This window comes from Neodiprion pinetum, chromosome 6 (assembly GCF_021155775.2).
Source record: "Neodiprion pinetum isolate iyNeoPine1 chromosome 6, iyNeoPine1.2, whole genome shotgun sequence".
NCBI classification, from domain to species: Eukaryota; Metazoa; Arthropoda; class Insecta; order Hymenoptera; family Diprionidae; genus Neodiprion; species Neodiprion pinetum.
Window position 1 is genome coordinate 9968648 of NC_060237.1, and position 23836 is coordinate 9992483.

A 23836-nucleotide genomic window follows, 5' to 3' on the forward strand; every position below is an offset into this window, starting at 1 on the left:
CGTTCGCAAAACGTGAGTGAGGTAGATACGTCATGAACCTACCGTTTTAGGTAGGTACATCATGAACTGTGGTTTAACTTGCACCGAATGTACGGAATTTACGGCCAAAATCAGATCTGCTACGGTATATAAATTTAGGAGATTAAGGGATGACGGATAGCCTCGAGCCTCGGTCGGCCAAGGGCCCCGGGATCAACGTGGGGGTCATTCCACGTTCGTCGTTCTTGGCAATTTCTCTCCCGCTGCTGCAGCAAGGCGAGCTTATTTTATCGAAAATTGTGTACCCAGAGGTGCGGGTGTGATATGTACAAACGAACCAACCGGCCTGCGTCGGATTCCGGAAGTTCTATTCACGCTAACTTTGGGTTAGACGAGTCGTCCCAGGTTTACCACCGCCTCGCTATTCTTCACCGACTATAGTGTAACATTGATTGGCCCACAGCCATGGCTTTGTAACGACGATAAACTATCGGCGGTTCCTCTTTCCCACGGCTGTGTCTCTGTCGTATATACTTAATGCTTAGCAGGAGAATCAGAGCTGCGTTGATTTGATTTTATCATGTCCAACGTTACTATGCGATGATCGAAAATCTCTAACGTATTCATCCTACGGTGTTTCCGTAAAGCCGAAGCTACCGGCCAAACTCACTAATGTCGATCAAAACGTGGCAGTGAAACCCGATACTTTTACGAACGATACTACTGTATTGTTTTATTCAAAGGTCTTTTTTTCTTTTTTTTTTTTTTATTCGCCGTGATCGATATCTGGCTGCGGCCGCTAACTTTAGCTGCATATCCATCCTCATCGTTTGGTATCGTCATTGACTAGCCGAAATTCTATTTTTTCGAAGTTTTCCTCGTCGGTTCTCAAGTATCGCCAACGTCGAACGAATCCGAGGGAGGTTTGTCGAACCCGAATTTCATGAAACTGCATCGTCTCCCTGAGCGTCTGCAGAGTCGTCTGTTCGCAGGTCCTTGTCTCTCCGTTCGTTGTGAAATTCCGTTAGGTAGGCCGGTGAGGCTTGGATGGTTAGAATCAGACGGAGAAAGGGGAATTGAAAACGGAAAACGGGGAACAGGGGACAGCTGGGTCGGTTGACCCCACGTGCGAAGGACGTATACTTGTTCGCCTGCAGGGAGCAACTCCTTTACCAGTGATTCGAATCACCCCCTGGTGGTGACGACTTGCTTGCCGGATAGTCGGAGAGCGGAAAAGACACGCTTAAACTCGGATGCGAGGAATCGTTGCCGTTTCGGTACTCGCTCTATTATTATTATTCTCTAACGTTTGATCGTCGTGTCAATTATTGATCAAAAATTGGATATAAGGTTATGTTTAATAGACTTGGGGATAGTTGGTGAATATATTTGATCGAACTGCTCTGCGGTAAACGTTTGAAATGATTAGTTACGTCAAAATTCAAATTTTAATCTTGGGCGCAGTAATTACTGCGTAGAATCTATTCTTCACTCACGGATTTTCACGTGCTTTTTTCTATCTCCACTCGAAACGTGGAAAGGAAATTTTCAAATCCACGACTGAGACTGAATTTTTAAGTTACTTTTACATTTTTCAATCACGAGTCTAGACGACAAGCGCTTCAACAACAACATGCTTACTCTCCGGTTCTTTCTTCACTTTCAATACGTTGTTGTTTACTGTAGGAAGAAAACCTGAAAATTTTATCGATTTGACTTGTCGCCGGTTTTGATACACGCTCAACTTTTTTGCTGCGGATTTCATTCATCGCCGTTTTAGAGAAAAAATAATTCCTAACCGATACGTGCCTAGTTTAGCGATCTCTTGTCGCATTATTTTTACAGTGCCGGTACGTGTGCTACGAACCGAGGGTAGCGGAGTGTGTAAATAGCAAATTAAGGCGAACAAGCTGCGTTTCGAGTGCCAATAACATTTACCGTGAAACTAGGACACGTGTTCGGTAATCGTGAGATTTCAGCTGAAAAATACTGAAATTTATTACGCTGCAGAATTTTTCCTGTTATCGAGTATTACGAAAGTAAAATTAAAAGTGACAGTTGTAATTATACGATTGAATTTTGTCGAAGATGTACAAGACAAACTAATCTGTGAGTGGTCTTTTCGGTCGTATGAAAGCAGATGGCCTTGACCTACCGAACAGACGTAATATTAATCTGAAGTAAACAGTTTGTGGCCTATATAAAATATATAAACAGTCTGTGTACGGTCGTCTTGTAAACTGTCTTGAATTATTCGTCTACCGTAAAGCTTGAAATTAAAACGAAAAGTTCTTATCCGTTATTGTGAAATTTCTTCGAGCCTGAAATTCTTTAGCAATTGTTTATCGTTACTCGTGAATTAGTTGCGCACTCCGACGCGCGGAGTGTGCGGAAGAGTCTTATAATATTCCTCGGCGTCACTGGGATGGCGAAAATGCCTGCTGTTTACTCATCTCGCTAAGCCTGGATATCGTTATTGGAGTTTACCACGATTCCCAACTCCACCTCCTCCTCCACCGCCCCCACGCTCGCTTCCAGTCGTCCCATCTCGGTGCAGAGGCGAGGATTCCGCCGGCTAGGATTTAGGATTAGCGCCAATCCACCGGGGCTCTACCTTGGCTTCGTCTTAAATCGGTGAACAACATGCTCTGGTTCCGTAACGCCATAAGTCACTGTATAAGAACTAAATTTCAGACAACCGTATTCCGTAGGTAGGCCAATTCCTATGACGCGTGAATTCGAGTCTCTCGGTTCGCCTCGTCGTCGACTTACCTCCGCATATTTGCCACTTTCATGACGTACTCTTGGCGCTTAATGTCGAGTGCTTACTCGATTCATTCATCTCGATTTTCACCTCGTATACCGTAATGTATATGGGCTATGTAACCCGCTCGTTATACTCCTGCAGGAGAGTTTACGCGTGCCAGTTTCCCTCGTCTAGAGTTACACCTCAATTAATTAAGGGGATTTGCGTACCTACTACGAGTTAATCCATGAAATATTGAACCGTGTGTTTGCTGCTGTTGCTTTGAGGAATTGAAATTTTCACGTCACGTGTCTATTTATGGTAGAGAGCTGTATCTTGGTCAAGACAATAACACGTGTCGGTATGTTGATAAATTATTTTGTTTCACAAATTCTGGTCAGATTTAAGTTTTATTTTGCTAAATTCAATTCCAACGTCAGCGGATATGAGAACGGCAAATATAACTACTCACGATCAATACGGAGATTATTATAGATAATTGATTAATTATCGATTAATGCGGTATGATGCGTGACGCAATATACCTACACATATCCTGTTATTGGAGAGTAAATGTCGAACATGGTGGAAAATTTTTACATGTGTTAAAATGAAAACGTTATACGAATTCTCGATAGAGATCAAGACTGAGTGTTGTATGAAAATGATTATGACTTTCGAGATGTTACGTTGCCTGTAGTTTATTAAAAAAAAGAAACGCTTGATTTCGTACGATCAGTTCCAAATAGTTACTAGATGAAGCTTCGTTGCGCCTGAACTTCCTCGATCCTACGCAAATTGCCGTCGTTTGTGTTTTTTCGCGGTTTCTTTTTTTACTGATCCGACAGAAAAAGATGAGGATTAAAAATAAAAAGAAGACATATCTGGGATTCAACAACGTTGGCTTTTGACCAAGATAAGACCAACCAATTGTATTTCTTTTTTTTTTATTTTTACATAGAATCCGTGTATACAAGAGTTAGGATCCAATTTCGACGATAATTCGAATATCTCCAAGGTCTTGGTGCGTATAAACTTTTCTCTGATCATTTTGCATGAATTTTGATATGCACACCTACCAGCTATCCGCGTAAGTTCGAAGAGTAAGATCGATTGCCGGCTCATAAGTGAAATATTCAACCCGTTCATCGTCCATGAATGTATTCAAGTTTATAATGTAATTAAATACCGTAATAATTGTTGCAAGATATCACGCAATTACAGGACCACGTGAACGCTGGAATCAATATCAGGAAATAGCTTTGAAGAATTTTAAAGCCATGCTCTTGAAATTTGAATCAGTGAGAATTCACCAACTCCCAGTTACACTGACGATTCGGTGACTTTTCACTGTTATTTCATTGTGTCTTCCAGTGTACATACTATGATTTCCTCCAGTGGTATACTTGTAACTGATTCGCGTTTAGAGAGCATGCAATTTATATACTGCCAGTGAAATGTCGCGATTATTGTATCATGGAAACCGCAGCATTAGTCCTCCGCCTTGCTGCACGGGGATTTGGTAACCCTTCAACCGCGACACGTGACGATTATACGGAACATGAAGGCAAAAGAGCACATTTTGACTGCGGTCAGGCGGCCCACCGTGGACCTTAATTCTGACGTTATTATTTCGCACCAGGGTTTCGAAACGAGGATCGGGATCTTCGTTTATCCCATCGCTTATGGGGACTGAATATTCTCGACGTTTAAGCTCGCGGGAACATCGATTGGTCATTAAATCGGGTATCGCAGGGGGGGATTCGACGAGATAATCAATCTGTCGCTCAGAATTACAGACGCTATTGGGATGTAATCAAAAGTTATATGTTGCTACATTTAAAAAGTTATTTCTATTTTCCAAAATAATCAGAAAAACTAATCACGTACTACATTTTCCTACATTTTCCTAAAGTACCCGCGGTATTAAAATAATTAAAATACCCTACGAATTAGCAATTTAGTTTACCCAAATGCGAGCATTAAAAAACTTGGATGAACAAAGGCGGTTCGAAAGAGCACCAAGCCATCAGCAAACGAGCGTTTCGATATAAACTCGTCAAAGCTAACGGAGGTTTATGTTCATTCATTCACCGTGATTAATCGTTTATTCAGCGGTGACTTAATTAACCACCCTATGCGGTAGATATTTTCTGGGATTGTATGGTATGCTCGGATCGCTGAACGATACACGGACCTGCGGCAATGTGCGAACTGACGAGCCTGTGTGGATACACATTTACCACGGTGCAAGTTAATTAATCGCGCAACCTTTGAACTGTGAGGTTTAAACTTACGAGCCACTGCAGCATGGGTATAGACACAGTTATATAACGTTAACGAACTGTCCCTACCTTCATACCTATGTATGTATGTATTTATGGGATTGCACGATAAATGAAAACCTTGGGATGGAAGAAGATCTGACTTCTAATAAGACAAATTTTTTCGTCATTTATTTTCATCTTCATTCTTTTACGAAGAAGATTCGCCAATTTAATTTTATTTAAATTTTTTTTTTAGTAGCTTTGAGGTTGATATTTTTGATTTCTGATAGTTTTATTCTGTTCAATTGACTTTGGAAAGTCTATTCCTTTGTAAAATTCAACGGTTGATCGAGTCTCTCAATTGCGCTTTTTTCTCCCGATGAGGAATAGTTGGGATGGAAAAACTTTCTTTCAGATAAACTGATTTCTTTATATAACTAGTTGTTACAGAATTAATTGTTCACAAAAAAAATTGCCTTTATTGACTCGCAGAATGACTTTCTCCCTTCATCATCTTTTTTCAATTTTCCTCTTTTCCAAAAATTTCGAAAATAATGAGCGGGTTGTTTAACAAATCTGAAAATTAATTTAGCCAATCAATCAATCATATCGAAACTCCGCACAAACTTGTAACTATTTAAATTAGAATTCTGGATTTTTTAACTCCTAATAAAGAATTTAATTACAGAAACGGAATGTAAATAAAGGTGTACATAAATTATACCATAATAAAAATCCCTCCTTAACAACCTTCGCATTCTTGTTCACGCTTTGACATTTTTTGTGACCATGGAACTTGACATCTTTTGGCATAAACGTCTTTGCTCGGTGATTGAAACAACTTTATCGAACTCGGGTACTTAATACAACCTGATTCAAAGAAGACAGATCTTTTTTCTTCACAGTTAATAACGTGAACGAGGTCAGTTCACGTGAATTTTCGTTGATAACAGAAAGCGATTAGAATAGGCGAAAACGCACGCTGTGAGATCATGGGCTGGGCATATTTGGACAGCGACGTGACATCTGGAATGAATATCGTATCACAGTCCACTGCTGGCACAAGCGTAATTCAAGTCTGGGTTCGCAGCCACGCGCGATTCTGCTGTAAAGTCCACCACGTGTAGGTCGTAGGTTAACGGAATGCAGACACTTGTGACCTTTACAAGTTCAGGTAGCCTCGCCGACGACGTCGCATCGTCCGTATCCTGCGGCAACTACCACCAACTAACTTGCGAATAAACAACTGGTCGATGTCTCGCGGAATTCCCGTAGGTTGGAGCATATACTTGTCACCGCCAACTCTTCCTCCTCCTCCTCCTCCTCCTTCTCTTCCTCATACTCATCCTCATCCTTCTTCTACCGGACGACCTAACTTCGCAGTAGTATTCACGCCGTTGTCACGTGGAGTAGGACGACACAATTATATACCTACCCTTTGAAGGTACTCAACCGTCGAATAAAGCCCAGGGGAACCAAAGCTCATCGTCACTGCTCGTATCGCCCAAGCGCCTGCCTCGTTTCTCTTTCTCTCTCTCTTTCTCTCTTTCGCTGTCTTTCCACCTCCCATTTCATGTGCGAGATGGATCCAATAGTACAATCTTGAAGGATTCGTTGTAGTACACGCTGATGGCACTTTGATATATTATATCGACGCGTAACGATTACGCCGTTTTGTTCAACCATTTGCTTTTCCTCTTCTTTTACAGTGTCTATATTCCAAATGTTCCCCAACAGATTCAAGTATATTTTTGTACATATCTTGTGATGTAAGTACGAAAATTGACGAGCTTGAAGTTCGTAACGTTTACATAACGAAACGGTGCTTGTTTTTTTTTTTACAAATCGCTTTGCAGCAATTTTAAGAATTCCTTATCTGGGGACGGTCATAGAACTGAAGTTTTTGAATTTCGTACCTGTGCGAATGACGGTTGAGGCTTCTTGAAACTCGTTTCAGTCTATCGATCGTCGGCAGTTAACGATAACAGAGTCACACGCGAGGAATGAAAGAATGACAATTTTTTAACAAGATAACACGGTCGAGATATCGACTTACGGTCTGAAGCCCCGACGATGCTCTTTGGTGTGTATTGTTCAATAGCACGCACGGTTAAGCCTTTAGTCGCAGGGACGACTGTCCTTTTAGCAGTTCCCGGTTAACCGACGCTTTTGGATAAATACTTTCTTGACAGAATAGCGTGCGTGCCCGTAAGTTATGCGTATCTTACGTACATATTGTTCTTTTTTCGTTTTTTTTTTTTTTTTTTTTTCAGCTGGAAATTGTTAGCACGTTTAATCAGAGCACTTGTGGTGAAAATAATTGAATCAATAGTGTTCAAAAAGTGGGAAAATGGAAGCTAGGTAAACACGTTCTTTCAACGTTCGCGTAGGAATTTGATTAAGTACAGTTGAGAGGAAATTCAAGGTACAATAAGAAAATAAACAAAATCGAGTGCTTTCTATTTTGTTGGAATTGTGTCGTTTATTGTTTACTCATAACGGCTCGGAAAATAAATACCAATCCGGACTGCAAGTTTCCAGAAAGTAATAAAATTCAGGTGTCGTACTAACATGTATCGGATGGTACTACGTTATAATTAAATGCAAAAAAAAAAACGTTCTTTTCGACCATTCAATATTGGTAAAGTTCAATATGATATACGATCTTTCACTTGAATATAGAGAATCAATTGGTGATGAGAAATCGGAAATTTATAAGATCAAAATGAAAAGTTGATGCTTACAATTTCTCAGAGTTTATACGTATAAAGGGTTGGAATATCCGACGTCCAGGATGAAGGAAATACCGATATGAAAATTTCATTTTGCGAGCAACATCTAACATTACGTTTGTCACATTAAACAGCTTACACTGCTTACACACAGTTTCGCTCTCAAATTAACCGACGCATTTCCGTCAAGCCATGGCTCATCGTCAGTCAGGCTTGGTGCTCGCAGCTAGTACGTACATATATATATACCTATATATATATATATATGTATGTATGTATAATGTATATGCATACTACTTAGGCTGATGCTGTGCCGCCCGTTTCGGTGCCCAGCGAGCAACTTGTTAATTAACCTCAATTGCAAGGAGAGACTGATCAACGACAAGCAATAACTTTGAGCTCCTCCTGTATTCACGGGCGAAGGAAGCTGTTGAAGCTCGGCGGTTTTCACTTATCACGTGAATACTCCTTCCACGTACCTATATACCTGAAAAAGTTTGGCCGGAGCTGTGGGTATTTGAAATTATACCTAACGTCAATTTTTTGGAAAACTTAGGTAAATGCGTACAAAAATCGAAATAATGAAGGATGATTCAGGCTCTGATGCAGTGTCGTGAGAGTACGTCAAAATACAGAATATATACGTAAAACTGAAGACAAATATTCGATTACAACTCTCGTAGAATCAGGATTATTATTGTCGAAAGTGGCTTATCATTGTTTTTTCATTCATTTCGGAGCGCAGTTTATATCTCATGAGACTTGCAACGGTAATAAATATTGTACCAGGTCCGGTACTTGTAGCGGTTGGTTTGTGTCGTCGGCATACCTTTATACGCGAGCAAAACGGTTAATTCTGCCTTTCCCCCCGTATCTTGCAAACTTTTTCCTTCCGGTCTACTTTGAAATAAACTTTGTGTTCTTTTTCTTCTTCTTCTTCTTCTTCTTCTTCTTTTACTACTTCTTTGACGGTATGGTTTTCTCAACTCTTGATCTATTAGATTTACTTGTGTATCCACTTTCAAGAGAAACACACAGGCGTGTAGGTATGTATTTTCTTGAAATGAAATCGAGACCGGGATGAGTATGTTTTGCATGGGAAAGGAAGTCACAAACACACCTCGGAAATGTAACCAAGATATCGTCTAAATACGCTCACATACCCAACCACCTAAAAAACCATGCTTTGTAGAAAGGAATCTGCATCGTTTAATCGGCCGCGGTATGCAAAGTGACGGAAGAGTTTTCAACCGTAGATATTCGTGATTGCAGATCGTGCAATGTTGATATCTTTACGATAGCCAGGCTGAAAAATTAATTCACCCAGACTTCACTTTTACCCGATCTAATATTCACGCCGAGGTCAACAGTCGAGAGGCAGACTAGTTTGTCAGCGTTGCTTATGTTACACCATCTACTTCGCATAAACTCATACATCTATAAGTCGCACGCTTTCAAAATACCGTCGACTTATTGGGCCGGAGTTGAAGTGCCTAATGTGAAAAGTTCCGAAAGTCCCAAAATTACGAATTATTTGTGCGGCGAAACTTGTAGCAAAGAAATCAAACTTTGAAGAAACAACCAAGTTTCTAATGGTCGGAAACCCGTAGGCTCAAAGTCCCGAAATTCGAGTTACGATAGAGCGAAATTCTGAAAAATAAAGTTTCGATAGAGTAAAAGTCCGAAAGTTAAAATATACTCACTTTGCGTAGTTCGCTCAACGAGTGCGTGTAAAAAATCGGAAAAATCGAAAATCAGAATATCCAGGATCCCGAACGAAAAAATATCGAAAATCCAAAACAAACAAAGATTAAAATGCTGAAATTTCTCCAAGCCAGAAATTCACAGATCTGAAAATCTTCGATCATTCAGAATTTCGATGTTTCAGATTTTTGAATATTATCATTTTCGCACTTTGACTTTGAGCATCAGATTTCGGACCATTTAAAACTTTGATGTTTCGTCAAAGTTTGATTTCTTTTACATTAAGTTTCGCCACCAAAAAATTCGGAACTTTTGAAATTTGGAATTTCAACTCCGCCCCGACTTATTATATCCTGTCATATCGCTATCCAGTTACCAATTTGTTGTTATTTTTTGTTTTATAGAAATACAGATTTTCTTGAATAAAAAGCGTAAATAAGGAAAAATCAGATTTTTCTAAAATTGTTTCGAGTTACTTGTCATCATCGCCAACTAATCACCATTTGCTTTTTTCAAGGGGTATATAATGACAATATTGACGTATAAGTGAAAATAACGTTAAAGTGAAATATTCCAAAACTTCGTGATTTGAGAATAGAAAATGTATACTATTTAGTGGTTTTTCAGGTATCATCTTGTCATTGCATTCACCTCTGACAAAATCGACTACTTGATATTATTAATTAGAGCATTTCACCGCAACGCGTTCTTATTGTTCTAAAACAGTAATTCTTTGAAAAATATTCTATTTCCAAATTTTTTTCATATTTATTACTTATATTTTCATACTTCTAAATTACACGATAACATTATAAGACAGTGAAAGTATATTCCTGAACTTTTTCAGGTTGATCGGACTCGCATATTTGAAATGGTAACACAAAACGCCAGCTGTAATAACGTATAACTGAATAGAGAACAGCGCTAGGGAACGGAATAAGTCGCGTACAAGTGGGAAAAACGTACAAACGAGAAAAGTATAAGTGAAATATTTTCACACGGTTTATTGGCAGAAATTGCTAGGACCGAGAAAATTCAACGTTTATATGTAAGGGAGAAAAATGTACAAGTGCCCATACACGTGTTCGTATAACTGAGGTTTCACTGTGTTATTATTCTAATTTAAAACAGTTTTTGTTTTTTCAAAATTATTACCAACGAAATGTTTTGCATAGCGTGATTTACTATGTTCACGATGGAAAGAACCTTCTTCTGACGAGTTAAGAGAATCTTGTAATTAAAAGAAAGACTTAAAATTAAAATTTCGTGCAAATATGGTCATTTAGCTACAACGTTATTATTTAATCTCATCGTAATGTTCACTAGCATAAATCATCACGATATATTGAACTTTTTGAGACAAGCAAAGTGTTCAAAATTATATATTCAAACCGAAGTTATGCTTCGTTGTGTCGTATTCAATTAAAGATTGAACGTTGCTGCATTCTTTGTTGAAAATACGACCTACCTTAAAGATATCGCTGCTCAACTTTGAACGTTGAATTATACCGGATCATAAAATCTCGTAAACGCTTCTAATCTTTCGCATAGCTGCACGCGTGCGATAGAACAGTTAACGACTTGGTTCTTTTTTTTTTTTTTTTTCTTTGCTTTTCTACAAAATCCCGACATCTTCACACGAGCTTTTATCCGGTTACACGAAAATTTAAAGATGATAATTCTTCATCCTTCGTGTATACAACCAACGAGTTGCACACGATTACATACGTATTTTCACATCCCTTTTCCGACGCCCACATGCTTCCTACACGCTCGCATGCATATGTATTTCACGCTTGTGAATAATACATAGTATAATAGCATATACGTATATATCATGCATACATATACCTTTATGGATACACAATATCGTTGTGGGTAAATTTATACCTTATACTCCACTCGGAGGAGGGCGCATCGCGTAATCGATATTCATCGCAACGCCTCTGCAGTTTGATGGATTAACGATTTCCCATATACGTGCTCGTTCTCTTTCTTTTTCTACCTTCTCTACCTTGCTTTTTTTTTTTTATTTTTTTTTTTGTAATTTTATTCTCTTTTCTGCCGATTTTTATTTTACACGCCTGCTTCCTTCCTCCCCCCCCCCCCCCACCCCTTGTTTTTAATATTACGCGGTTGATGCGACCGAACTAGTTGCACATCTTTCGACGCATAGATTCCGACTCTTCAACAAATTCACGCTTTAAAATGCGACTTCTGAGTTTTCTTGGGAAGACTAATTTTACAAGTAAAGGTTACATATATGTTTAAAATATCTATATTGAAAATCAATGAAAACTATATTTCTCTTTCGATTTTTCCGCAACCTACAATACGTTATAAAATCATATCTCTGTTATATAATTGGAAGCATTCATGTGTATATATATTATACACGTGTATAATACTTTATTATACATATTTGTGCCTCGACAACATAGGCGAATGGAAAGTATTACATATTACGTATGCGTACGCGGATTCGATCGGATCGGATATTTGTTCCTCTCACATTATACTACACAATTCCCGGAAATCCGTTGGCCAATTTTTTTTATTTTATTTATTTATTTTTTTTTTTATCTATTTTTTTATTTTTCCAATTTATTTTTCACTGGCACACTGCCGAGCAGCAACCGCGCTCAACGCCAAGATATACGCGGCGAGAATTACTGCGGGAGAAACGCGACGCGACTTATTCGAAGCCGTGGAGTGTGCCGTTTATGTAGTCAGGTGGAGCAATAAAACGTAGCGGGAACGAGTAAAAAGAAAAAATAAAGAAATGAAATGAAATAGAAAATAACCCTGCAAATTAGTCGGCTGGTTTTCCAATCTCACAAATCTGTCAATGGTTTATCATATGAGTCTGTGTGTGATGATGTTTAATGATTTTACGTATAATCACCTAATCCAACAATAAATGTCAGGGCTTAAAAAACGAGGGAATAAAATTGTGAAGAAATTTAGGGTGAAAATATAACGCAAATTTTATTGTTTACTATTTTTATATATTACACCACCAACTTTGATTGATCCATGCGTTGCTAGTGATTAGGGAATGAAGAATTGGGAATTACGCCGAATTGCAGTTGACTTGAAACAAAATAATTATCTCAATAAATTGAAGCAGTTATGTGTTACAATACGTACAAAGTTGTATGTAACGCAAGTGAATTGCCTATTTTAGGCAAATAATTCTTTTCTGTCCAATTATTCAGAATCAACCAAAATAAGTAAATATTTGTATTTCAGATGATACTACATTATCCAATTATTTATCTTATGCGGGAATTAAATTTCTTATTATAAAGTTAATTGTAAAATTGAGAAAACGAAATAATTTCAATGCATTATTGAATAGAATTATCCAACGGTTAGATGAACTTGGAAAAAAACACTTTAATCATATCTTCTTTACAATTTACTGTTTCAGGTAAGCGACCACAAAATGAACGCCGTTTCTAGTTCCACAAGGCGGATCGGCGACTTGTGAGTATCATTTAATTAAATAGCATAATATAATGCAAATTGGGGTAATCATTGCATTACTGTAAATACAGTTGGTTTACTAACAGCAAAGTTGACACCGAGGCGTAGATATTATATCTTGGCACCGCAGCTACTCAACATTATTATTAACCCTCGACGCATGAAAGTTAAAAGAAAACAAAAGTACAATTTTTTCAGAGAATTGAAAGTTTCAATTGTAATTTTCCACTGTAACGTCGTACAAAGTACGACGTTTCAATTCGTGCCTAGTTTCGCATTTAACGTGAATTTCAATCGATACGTGCAGTAATTACACCAACGGTTTAATTGCTTGTAAACTCGACAGGTGTTAATTTATATGCACTTTTACGCACGAATCGTTTTTATTATCAATAATTTGAAAGCCCGTTGACAGATGTTTTGAATACAAAGGCAATATGGATGACTAAAACATCAAGGCAACAACGTTGCTGTACAATTTTTATGCAAAACTATAATTCGTCTGTTATTTCAAGATTTACACTAAATCGATTTTAATCGGTTTTAAAGGAATAACTGTAAAATACGTATTGCATGATTGATTTGTTTATTATTATCACTATTATTGTTATTATAATTTTTATTATTATTAGCTGAGGGAATGATTTGCTAAATTTAATACCAAAGATCATTGTATTACTCATTTACTACCGAGATTCCTGTTCTCGCAAAAAGGGGGCTGAACTTGGCATGATCCTAGTGCCAAACTGTTGCTTCGACGTATACGTACGCAGTATAGAGAGGAGAAGGAGAAGCCTATTTCGGCTAGCCGAGAACAGGGCGTGAAATAGGTTATGGAGATGTAAAGTGTCGTTTACATGATTTCTCCCGATGGTATGAATGTGACGCCGTGCGTAAACGCGGGGTCTGCCCGCGGTTTGGTGAGCGAACGAAACTGAGAAGTAGCGAGGGGGGGGGGGATGAGATTTAAAAAATAAAATGAAAAAAAAAATAACACGGAACGAAGGAGGATGGAAAGTACCAAAAGGCGAGAAAACGGAAGGGACTAAATCAGGCATCAGTATTCAGTAGAGGTCTCGACTCTTTTCTTTTCCCTGCCATTTATTACCATCACTCTATATACGTATATATCTACGCACAGAAAGAAACTCTCGACGTGCTTATATGTATCTTCTTCTTCTTTCTTTTTTTAAAATCGTTTACACATTAAGAGAAAAAATAAGTAAAGGAACGAAAGAAAGAATGGGCATGGCTAAAAGAGTAGTCTGTGTGGTCATTCTTTTTTGTTCTTCCCAAACTCTCATTTCTGTCCGCTTTAGATCATTGCGTTTTTACACGGATATGTAAGATGGAAATATAGCAAAATATTCATTGAGCAGAAGAGTTCGTTAATTTTATTTAAATGATAAAACACATCATTGACATCCAAGCTTTTTCTTATAATTCCACTATTTTCAATTTGCGTATTTTTCAAGACATCTTCCTAGTCTGAAAATATAATAATTTCACCTTCCTCTGCTCAATGTATAAATAACCTGTGATAAAAATCAATAAACAGTATCAATTTTTGGCCAACCAAACCTCCTTAAAGACAGTCCGAGTGAGTTTAACGCGGGAACGGAGGCGTGTTACTAGCAGTTAATAACCTGTAATTAAGTTTACGGGCACCGTTCGAGCCTCGTGAATAATTTTTTTCTCACACTGACAATTATCGTGAAAAATATACGGTAGGTACTTCTGACGCAAAAAAAAAAAAACAATCACTTTTGCAAACCATAAGCATAGAAGCAAGTGGCGAATCTTTACGACTGCTGTTGCACCTCTTTTTCAACCTTTCTTCGTTTTTATGGGCAGCATCGTTGATTTCGATAGGTTTCACCCAATATTATCCAATAGAAACCTTCCAATAATTGAAAGAAACTTACGAGCGTGTATAGAAAATTGGAATCTAAGGAGTGTGTGTGTGTTGTATACGCCTTCTTGAATTTTGGATCATTTCAATGATTCGAAGAATCAATTGTCCTCCATTCATATCCCATTATTAGTAAAATATCGTTCAACTCTTTTACAGTTATTCATTTATTTTGCCATGATCGAAAAATTCGTACAAACGGGCTAAATAGTCGCGAAAAAATTATGGTAATCGTTTGATCGATTGAAGATTCGGCAAGTTAAATAAAGAAATGTGCTCTTCGTGGTTTCAACTTGTTATAACATCTTATTTACATCGATTCTTTAGCACCTTCCTTGTAATTCGGTATTAATACAGTGGTTTTGACAATTTTTCTCTCCCTCAGCTCGTGTGATTGAGATATGATTCTTGTAAAAACTTGGCGAGAATTAGTTTTTCAAACGTCTCGCTGTAGCTTGGAGTACCCAAACGGCGACTGTCTTGCGGGTTGTAAGCGTCCCTATCGGAGAGTTATCGAAGACCGAGATGTTGAATGATGCTGAAGTTAGTAACGTTGCTGTAACGACTAACGTTTCGGAAAATCGTTATTTTACCGTTGCAGGAATGTCTGAAATTCAGAAAATCATAAGAAGGCAAAATGTACTCATATTTTGAAAACTTGACCACTTCAAAGTCACTGTAAACTTGGATAAGCATTAATTTCTTCCCCCCAGTGTTTCGATACGTTAACGTTATTAACTTCAGCCTCATGATGTTGTGTGGTTGGCCCGAATAGTTACCCCAAGTGTCTTGCGTTTGGAGTTTGGTGCAGCTATGCAAGTATATCGTGACTAAGTTGTCTGGTGGATACTCGGCGGTGCAACTTTCGCACGGGTACCTACAGGAGTTGAAGGAACAAGCAGAGAAGAGATTTGCCATTACTGTTTTCTCTTACGTATACTCAGGTAATGTAAAAAATCGTCTCACAGTTGGACACTAAAAAGATTTTTCTACTTTATTTCTCGCAAAACCCAAATCAGCAAGGAGAGAATTTGGTTGAAATTATTGACAAAAATTGTTTGTTTTTTTTTTTTTTATGTCTTGCACGATTAAAAACATTCGTACAAAAAAAAGAACAAAAAACATCCTTCCACCAATTTTTAGGCTACGGTATTATATGCATTGAAAAAAAGTTTCAACCTCCTGCCATGAAAATGTATGCCCAAGAAATCTTTCCAACAAGATTCTGCGCACCGTTGCGAAAAATTCTTCAATTCTAATAATTGGCGGATGGATTTTTTTCTATACGACTTCCAGTAACGATTCTCTCAATTCTTCCTCTCATCGTAATTGAACGTCGCGAAGTGAAACCGCTATTCTGTGAATATTTTAATCTTAACATCTGTAAAGTACATGAGCGAGTTTGAGTCTTTGAGGTGTCGGTGACGTCAGTCTGACGTTTTTGCCGAGGTCTTGTGTACACCACGGAGGTATATCGGTACCCAGGTACGCGTTCCTTTGAAGGAAGGTCTTACCTACCTGCCCCTCCGTCGGGGAGAGTCGTAAAGTGCATTTTGTCCTTCCGCGTAGATGCAGGTAGATACGCGAGTATCTGCTTGCAGCAGACGACAGGCTGGCCGGTGCTTCTCTTCGGTATTTTTCCTTTCCTTTTGGTCCTTCCTCGTCTCATCGTCAACGCGACCTCATTTTCTGCCATCGCGTCACAAGATCATTTCGTCCTTTCACATCGGGCGCGAAATCGTGACGCGTCTTATCCGCTATCTCCGTGTTATTATGTATTATACCGGCATTGTTAGTTTTCGTGAACAATTTTTCAAACTTTCGTGAACAACGCAGACAAGTAAGTAGATCTGATCATTACCGATAAAGCGTCAAGGGGTGGTGTTGATCCTACCGCTTCGGATCGATTAAGAGGAACTTCCGGTGCTGAGGAAATCCATAAATCTCGGTGCTTCTCGCCTCCTACATTATCACAGTTTCTAACAATACCAAACAGCAGTTATATCGAATACAATATCAAGTTTATCGCTTGATTTCTTACCGCTTCGGATTTTCACGACCAGATCGCGTTGGGTTTGGTTTCGGTGATGGTTAATCGCCTCAGTTGCTCGTTTACCGACATTCAGGAAGTTGCCGGAGTTAACAAGGTGGACATAATTTTTTTTATTTGCTAACGTATACCTGTGCTGTAGGTATGCAAACACACTACAAGGTTCCTTCGTTCCGCAACCTCGAAACTGGATTCGCAAATTTTACCGGAGCAATATCATCTTCTCATTTGAAATATCAAATACCCAACCAACCCAGGAATTATTCAAGGGATGTTGGTCGTAGGGACAGAGGGAAAATAGTTTACTTGAAAGATACGAAGGAGTAGGTCAAATTTATAACGCTGAGAAACTTCTGCACCCCAATCGGAATATTACAAACATTTAGAGGCTCGCGGTAAAGGGAAGGCTCGTTGCTTGTCGGGTTCCAGGGCTTGTCTTCTCTCTCTCCCTCTCTCTCCCTCTCCCTTTCCCCCTCGCCCTGTGGTTAGAAATTCCGTCTGTGATATTCGGCTGTGTGGGTTACTACGGGCTCTGTTCTACCAACGATTGTACGGTATGCGCCTCCCGCCGTACGGCAGACAAAATCAATATGCTGGATCGAGCACGTGGTACTTTGACCACACCACTTCTACACACACTTTGTATCCTCCGTCAGACTTCTGTATCCACGCGATGCATAGAAGAGAGCCTCACGCTTCTAGCATTTTTGTTGTTCCGATGTTTTTTTATGAAAAAAAATTCACCAACTTTCATGTTTTCAGAGTCCAGTTGAGTTGTAAGGAATTTTATTCTTTGTTTTTTTCTAATTGTTTTTTTTTTTTTCAAATGTTTTTCGAAATTTCGTACAATCAAGTAACGTTAGTAGAAGTTTGTTCTGGACCAATGTCTAATGTTTAACGTCATAATTATGCTTGATTAATATTTCGTAGGATTGTTTTTGTGAGTGTGTTAATGCAATCGAAATTTCTTTTCGTTCTTTTTTTCGTGCAATTATTGTTGCTTGCAGCTACTAGAGAAGGAAAAAAACGAAATTAAATCGAAAATGAACCAAAGATGTAAACATTTTTTTTATACTTGTATAAAAAAAAATAAAATAAAATAACGACTACATGTCTACGACTAAAGTACGAATGAATCTACAATCTATTTCAGTTTCCCAGTACAGTCGAAGCAACTGATTGCAAATTTGCAAAGTTATATCGTCGTTCGCACGGTATATGCATATTTGCGACCGAAATGTGTCAACGGAAATTCAAGCGACTCGAGCGAGAGAAATCGATGCGAATGGTGTAGTAATTGACGGAATCTCCTTGAGCCCAGTTTATCGCGATATGGCCGAGCGCGATCGCAAAGTACCCATAGAAATGTCGTTTGTTAAACCCCTTTCGGGTTATCGCTCGACCACATCAACGTATGACATGCAGAGGCTGTTGCGAGAGGACGTGAAGCTTTATACACAGCACGCTTCTCGGGTGTTCGTTATTTTTAGTTGTGAAAATTCTTACCTCTAACTTACTTTTATTTTCTTAATTTACATCATACAAGATGTTGTTTCAGAAAATTACTGTGTGTAATTATTTCGCGAGTTTATTGTTATCGTTGTAGTTGTTGCGATTTATACCGGTTGTAAAAAATTTGAAAACAAATGCTGAAAATCGATGGGGTAAATTTTTTTATAATTGATTCGCCGACGTTCGTGAATTACAATAGTCAGTTTCGCACTTTTGCGAATAACCGTATAAACGCTGTGATCCCTAAAATAAACGCTTGGGTGGAAATATTTCTTCTTCGGAGGCAGGATGACTCATATGTCCAACAAATGTATCTCAGAAACGAGTGTATAAAATTAAAACTAACAGTGCTTGGTGGCCGATACTTTCCTTGACGTTACAGTCTCTTGAGATCGATTTTTCGAGAAATAAAATTCGTATTTATATCAATTCTCACAATCACGGGTCTTATAAAAGTGTGTTCCGTTAAATTTCCGTTACGGTAAAATACTGTGATCAATGCACGGTGACTGTGTTCGGAAAACGAGGGTGAGACTAATAACATTCAATGAACAAAACATTGAGATAAAAGTCATCGTTTTGCAGAACCTGAGGATTAACGGAAGGAATTGAATTTAACAAATCCGACAATGAATATATTCACGGCGCATATTACGGTTTACCGAATTCCATAAAATTCTAAAGTTGCGAAACAACGAGTTTTTCTAAAAACTCACCGTTACAATAACGTTACAAACTTGAACCTGATTACGCAAAGTATGTTATCACATGTGAAATAAATACCCCCCGTCGAGTGGATAATACAACGCGTATAAGAACAGACCAACGAGTAGCGACTGAAACTCGAAAGGAATCATCGTCCGCGGTGAAAGAGTAATTAAATATCTCCAGCGTTCCAGTAAAACGTATTGCTAATTGTACGCGCAAGCAACACATTCTCCAAGAGTTATCGAATACCCTCGATCGCGGATCGATACGAAAAAGTGCAAGATAAGATAGCAAATTGCGCAACGAATCGGAGATAACGATAACGGACGAGCACGAGAAAACTCGCAGTAGTTGCGAACGAAGTACGAAAAGATCGTCGACGGAGTATCAATTCGTTCCTCGACTCCGAGGGGTATTTCAGCCTCGTGTGCCGTTTCGGACGGTTCGACGGCTTAGCGGGGGCGGTCGGGGGGAGGCGGGGAGGGTCGACGGACTGGTTAATGAAGAGAAGATGGCGGTAGGGCGCGTGCCTGCGGCCATCCTCGACGAGCCGGTCGGTCCGTCCTCCGGTGACATCTGCATCGCGTCGCTCGTACTAGGAGGATGTTGGCGGGTAGGTAGGTACGTAGGTAGGTAGGTAGAGGAGAGAATCGTACCGTTCGTCGCGTGTCTGTGTGTGGGCGCTCGATCAGCTCGTGTCTCTCTCCCTCTCTCCGGGGTGTGCAGTGGTGTTGGCGGCGGTGGCATGCGCGCGATATCCAGCAGCGGCAGGCGGCGGCGTAGAGTACGCGTCGTCATCGCCCGTTCCTCCGTCTCTGTGTGAGTCTTCGTCCGTGCTTTCCCCTTTCGTTGTGCGCGCGTTCGTACGTACGTCTGACGCACAACCACCACCACCACCACCACTACTAACTGTACTACCAGCATCGCGGCACTGACACACGTAGACGCTGCGAGGCTCCATCCACCTCCATCCCCCTCCTCGTCCTCCTCCTCCTCCTCCTCATCCTCCTCCTCCTCCTCCTCCTCCACCATCTCGTCGTCCTCGTCGTCGTCGTCGTCGTCGCGTCGTCGTCGTCGTCGTCGTCGTCGTCGTCGCCGTGTGTAATTGTGTGCGCATGCAGACAGAGTGTGGTGCTCGACCGAAACGCCATCTTAGTACATCGCGGCAAAATACCGTCTGCCAGTGTTGAGTCCGATCGCCAACTAGACGGACACCGGGCGGTCCGTTTTACTTACGCGATTATATGTATATCCGTTTAGAATAATTGTTTTCGACGCGCGTTAACGTTATCTTCGTTCGTTAAAGTTTCCGTGAGTTTGTGGGATTTAATTTTATAACCTGTGTGTGTGTGTGTGTGAGTGTGTGTTTTTTTTTTTTCAATTCTCATTTTTTTTCCCCACCGTCTCTCTTACATTCTTACTCTGCGTATAATATCCGTAACCTTGTCGCTGTCTTTCCTCACCTGACTGTACGATGATTTCTTTTCCTCATTTAAATACCCTAGCTTTTTGGTATCTTTTTACCCCCCCCCCCCCCCCCCCCTCCGTCTCTTCGCCCACCCCCCCCTCCATCTCCCGCAATTATCCGTAGATGTTTACACACTAATTCCTACTGGTAGTAAAGAATAACAACAACGTATAGTCGTCGCAACTTTGGAAAATTACCCCACCGCGTACTCCGCGCGTTAGACTTTTAACTGTATAATTTATTATTTTAATTTCTTCTTTTCTCTGCCCAACTCCATTTCCAAAGAGCGAATACTTGGGTGACAAACGACTAAGGATTAAATCACAAATAAAATTAAAAAAAAAAAAAAATGGCGAGCAAAAATGTGTTTGCGTTTCGAACGGCGCAAGGCCGACTTAAGGCGATTCGACATGCACAAAAATGTACGTGTAACATTGCGCGACACTCGGTACGAAACCTACAGGCGGTAGGTGCAGTGACGGTAGGTCGTGGTCCTTCTCCGAAACGGGATCCCGTCACGGTCGGTGGAGGGGGTGGGGTGGGGAGATGTGGCGGAGGTCAGGGAAAAGAAGATTCTCCATTATGCATTCGATACGAATCTTTCTATTGTTAATTAATTCACAATTATAATGCTTAGCTCCGCCGTAGAAGATATCAGCCTGATAAATCCTTAAATATTATATATATATATATATATATATATATATATATATATATATATATATATATATGTGTGCGTGTGTGTGCGCACATAGTTCGAGATACTAAATGGATTAATTTCTTTCTTGCCTTTGAAATTTTGTGAATTTGTCAATGTCACACAAAGACTTTGGGTCGGTAGTGATTATTTTATCATTTCCTTATCATCCGGTGCTTTTAATGTCAAATACGTCATTCGGAGTCGGAACGAGGAGAGAGAGAGAGAGAGAGAGCGAGAGGGAGAGGGAGAGGGGGGAAGAGGAGATTTGTTAAAAATTTTTTTTCGATCGCGCGTATATTTTCATCGTAAGTTTTTCTTTTGTAACACCGCGGACTCGCCGCGGCTGCTGATACTTGTCATCGTGTTTGCTTTATGTAAGATATCGCTATTGGTTCTCGAGTAGCTTCGTGTCTCCGCCCCCGGGATTGGTTAGGCCACGAGCACGGGAGGGCGGGAGGACTCGCGATTAGCGACGTCATGCTTCATACCGGACCAATTTATTTACACGCACGTACGCACGTGACCTAACAGATATTCTTTCCATGATTTCAGGAATACTCTTTCCTTACCTCCCTCCCATCTTCTTGCGCAAAACATCTTTCGACGACGACGACGACGACGTCGTTTTATATCTGTCCACACATGCGTGAAATAATAATTTTTTCCCCACACTGTTTGCAATATAATAAAATTATAGTAGAGATTAGCGAAGTTTTCGACTAGTTTTAGATTGTTATTATTAATTTTACTATCGTTATCGTCGTAGTTACTCATATTTTAATGAAAATGTCGCGTCGTGATTATTTTATTTTTAACACCGTTCATCGGTATGTTAAATTCTTGCTAGTCTCTTAATTTTCCTCGGCTCGGGGTTCATGCGACGCGTTACGGAGGTGTACGGGGCGGAGAATAGAAAGAGACAAGATATTTCTTATTCACTCTCCCTTTCTCTCTCTCTCTCTCTTTCTGCTCGGCCATCCATTTGCTCGGTAGTACCGGTGGGGGGTAGAAGCTGATCCCCTCGAGAGGAGAAGTTACAGAGGGGGTTAAAATAAAGGGGGTTAACACACTGTATCACGTTATATCATCTACACGATTACGAGAAAACGAAAACTTTTCACAGAGGTGCGCATGAAGTTACGTTTTCGATTCTGGTTCCTGTTTTTTTTTTTTTTTTTCCCCCTTTTTCTCGTTAATTATTCGCCATCGTCAACGTAGTTGTTCAACCGCTGCCGCGCGGCGATTTTATCGCGTAACCGATAGATACGTAATTGTTGTTGTATTTAAAAAGGGACAAGAATAAAACTTGAGAAAATGAGCATCGCACAGTTCTCGCGTTTGTGGGCTTATGAATAATTAGACCCCGTATTATAAAGTGATTGGTTTTAAACGCGGCGTGATTCGTTTATTAACGGACTTATTCAGCCGTCCGTCTACAGCGGGTATGCCTAGTATCTTTTTTTTTTTTTTTCACAGATATCAGCACATCGTCGCGTCGGTCGCGCCGATCGTTTTTATTTTTTTATTTGTTTTTATTTTTTATTCGTTTGTATATCCTTGTTCCGACGACCGACGCGTAATGTGACAATATACTTGTATCTTTTTTTTTTTTTATATCCAAGTACGCACGTATAATACATGTTCGTCGTTTTCTTACTCTTTTTTTATAAATTCATTTCGTTTTCATTTGCTCAGTTGTTTTCCGCTGTCTATTCTTCCGTCTACTTTTATCATACGCGTATAGAATTTGTATGCTTGCAGTGCGTATACATGTTACGTTTATGCCTATATCCTTAACGTAACGTAACGTAACGTGACTTAACGGATCGTCCTCAACGCGATTGTTTGTTTGGATGCTTGTTTGTACGACTTGGAATCTTATTGTTAGGATTGGACAAGTTAAACGGATACCGAAGATAACGCGAAACTGACTGTAGTGTACTTCTTGTAACGAATATACGTATAATACAGCGATTCATTTTCTTCGTGTTGATACAAGTCGCGCGCTTTATCCTTATTATTATTGTTATTATTATTATTACTATTATTGTTGTTGTTGTCGCTGCTGCGTTGGATTCGGATATCACGTGAACTCCGCGTAATATTTCGTAATTTGAGGATTACAGATGCTTTTAGGTTTGAATGAGACTTGGTCGTGATTAAAATAACAATAAATATATTTAACGAGTCGATGTGGTGATAAATTAAATATGTGATCGGTTTATAATACGAAGTTCTCTCGTTGGTAGATTTTTATACGAGTATAGATTTAAATTTTTTTGACAATAACTCGCGGAGTGAATAATTGAAAGAAAAAAATTGAAAGAAAGGTAAGACACGGGTCATAAATTTGTAGGATGCGGACGTGAGCGGAAAATACGCAGCTAGGTACTTGTGAGGGTTGGACGTAGGAAAAGTACGGATAGAAAATTTAAGGATCCGGCGAAAGTCAGCAGAAAAAGTTTCGGAGCCGAACGTGTGGTTGTTAATTATCTCTAATAGAGTCTAACAGCGAGCGTTTTAAGACGTAACAATTATAGCAGCACGCTTGGGGATTTTCGTTGTTGCG

General features: G+C 39.5%; 1 protein-coding gene and 1 long non-coding RNA gene across 6 annotated transcripts in view; one reads left to right on the forward strand and one right to left on the reverse strand.

Moving 5' to 3' along the window:
- The window catches only part of lilli (AF4/FMR2 family member lilliputian), a 203226-nt gene that overhangs the window by 55801 nt on the left and 123589 nt on the right, over positions 1-23836 (forward strand). For 2 of the 5 annotated variants that reach the window (XM_046632600.2, XM_046632601.2), the window contains exon 1: positions 20231-20410. The exons of 2 other annotated variants lie outside the window; for them this stretch is intronic. Coding sequence is in view for 1 of the 3 variants with exons in the window: in XM_069136832.1 (XP_068992933.1) it covers positions 12877-12917 (41 nt within the window). In the remaining 2 variants the exon portion in view is untranslated. Of the gene's footprint in view, positions 1-12861; positions 12918-20230; positions 20411-23836 lie in introns of those variants that run through there. One more of the 5 variants, XM_069136832.1, reaches the window with a different exon arrangement.
- LOC138191105 (uncharacterized) lies at positions 15165-16672 on the reverse strand. The gene is made up of 2 exons (XR_011177402.1): positions 16348-16672; positions 15165-15706 (listed from the first exon to the last, which is right to left on the reverse strand). It is a non-coding gene; the product is annotated as an uncharacterized lncRNA (long non-coding RNA).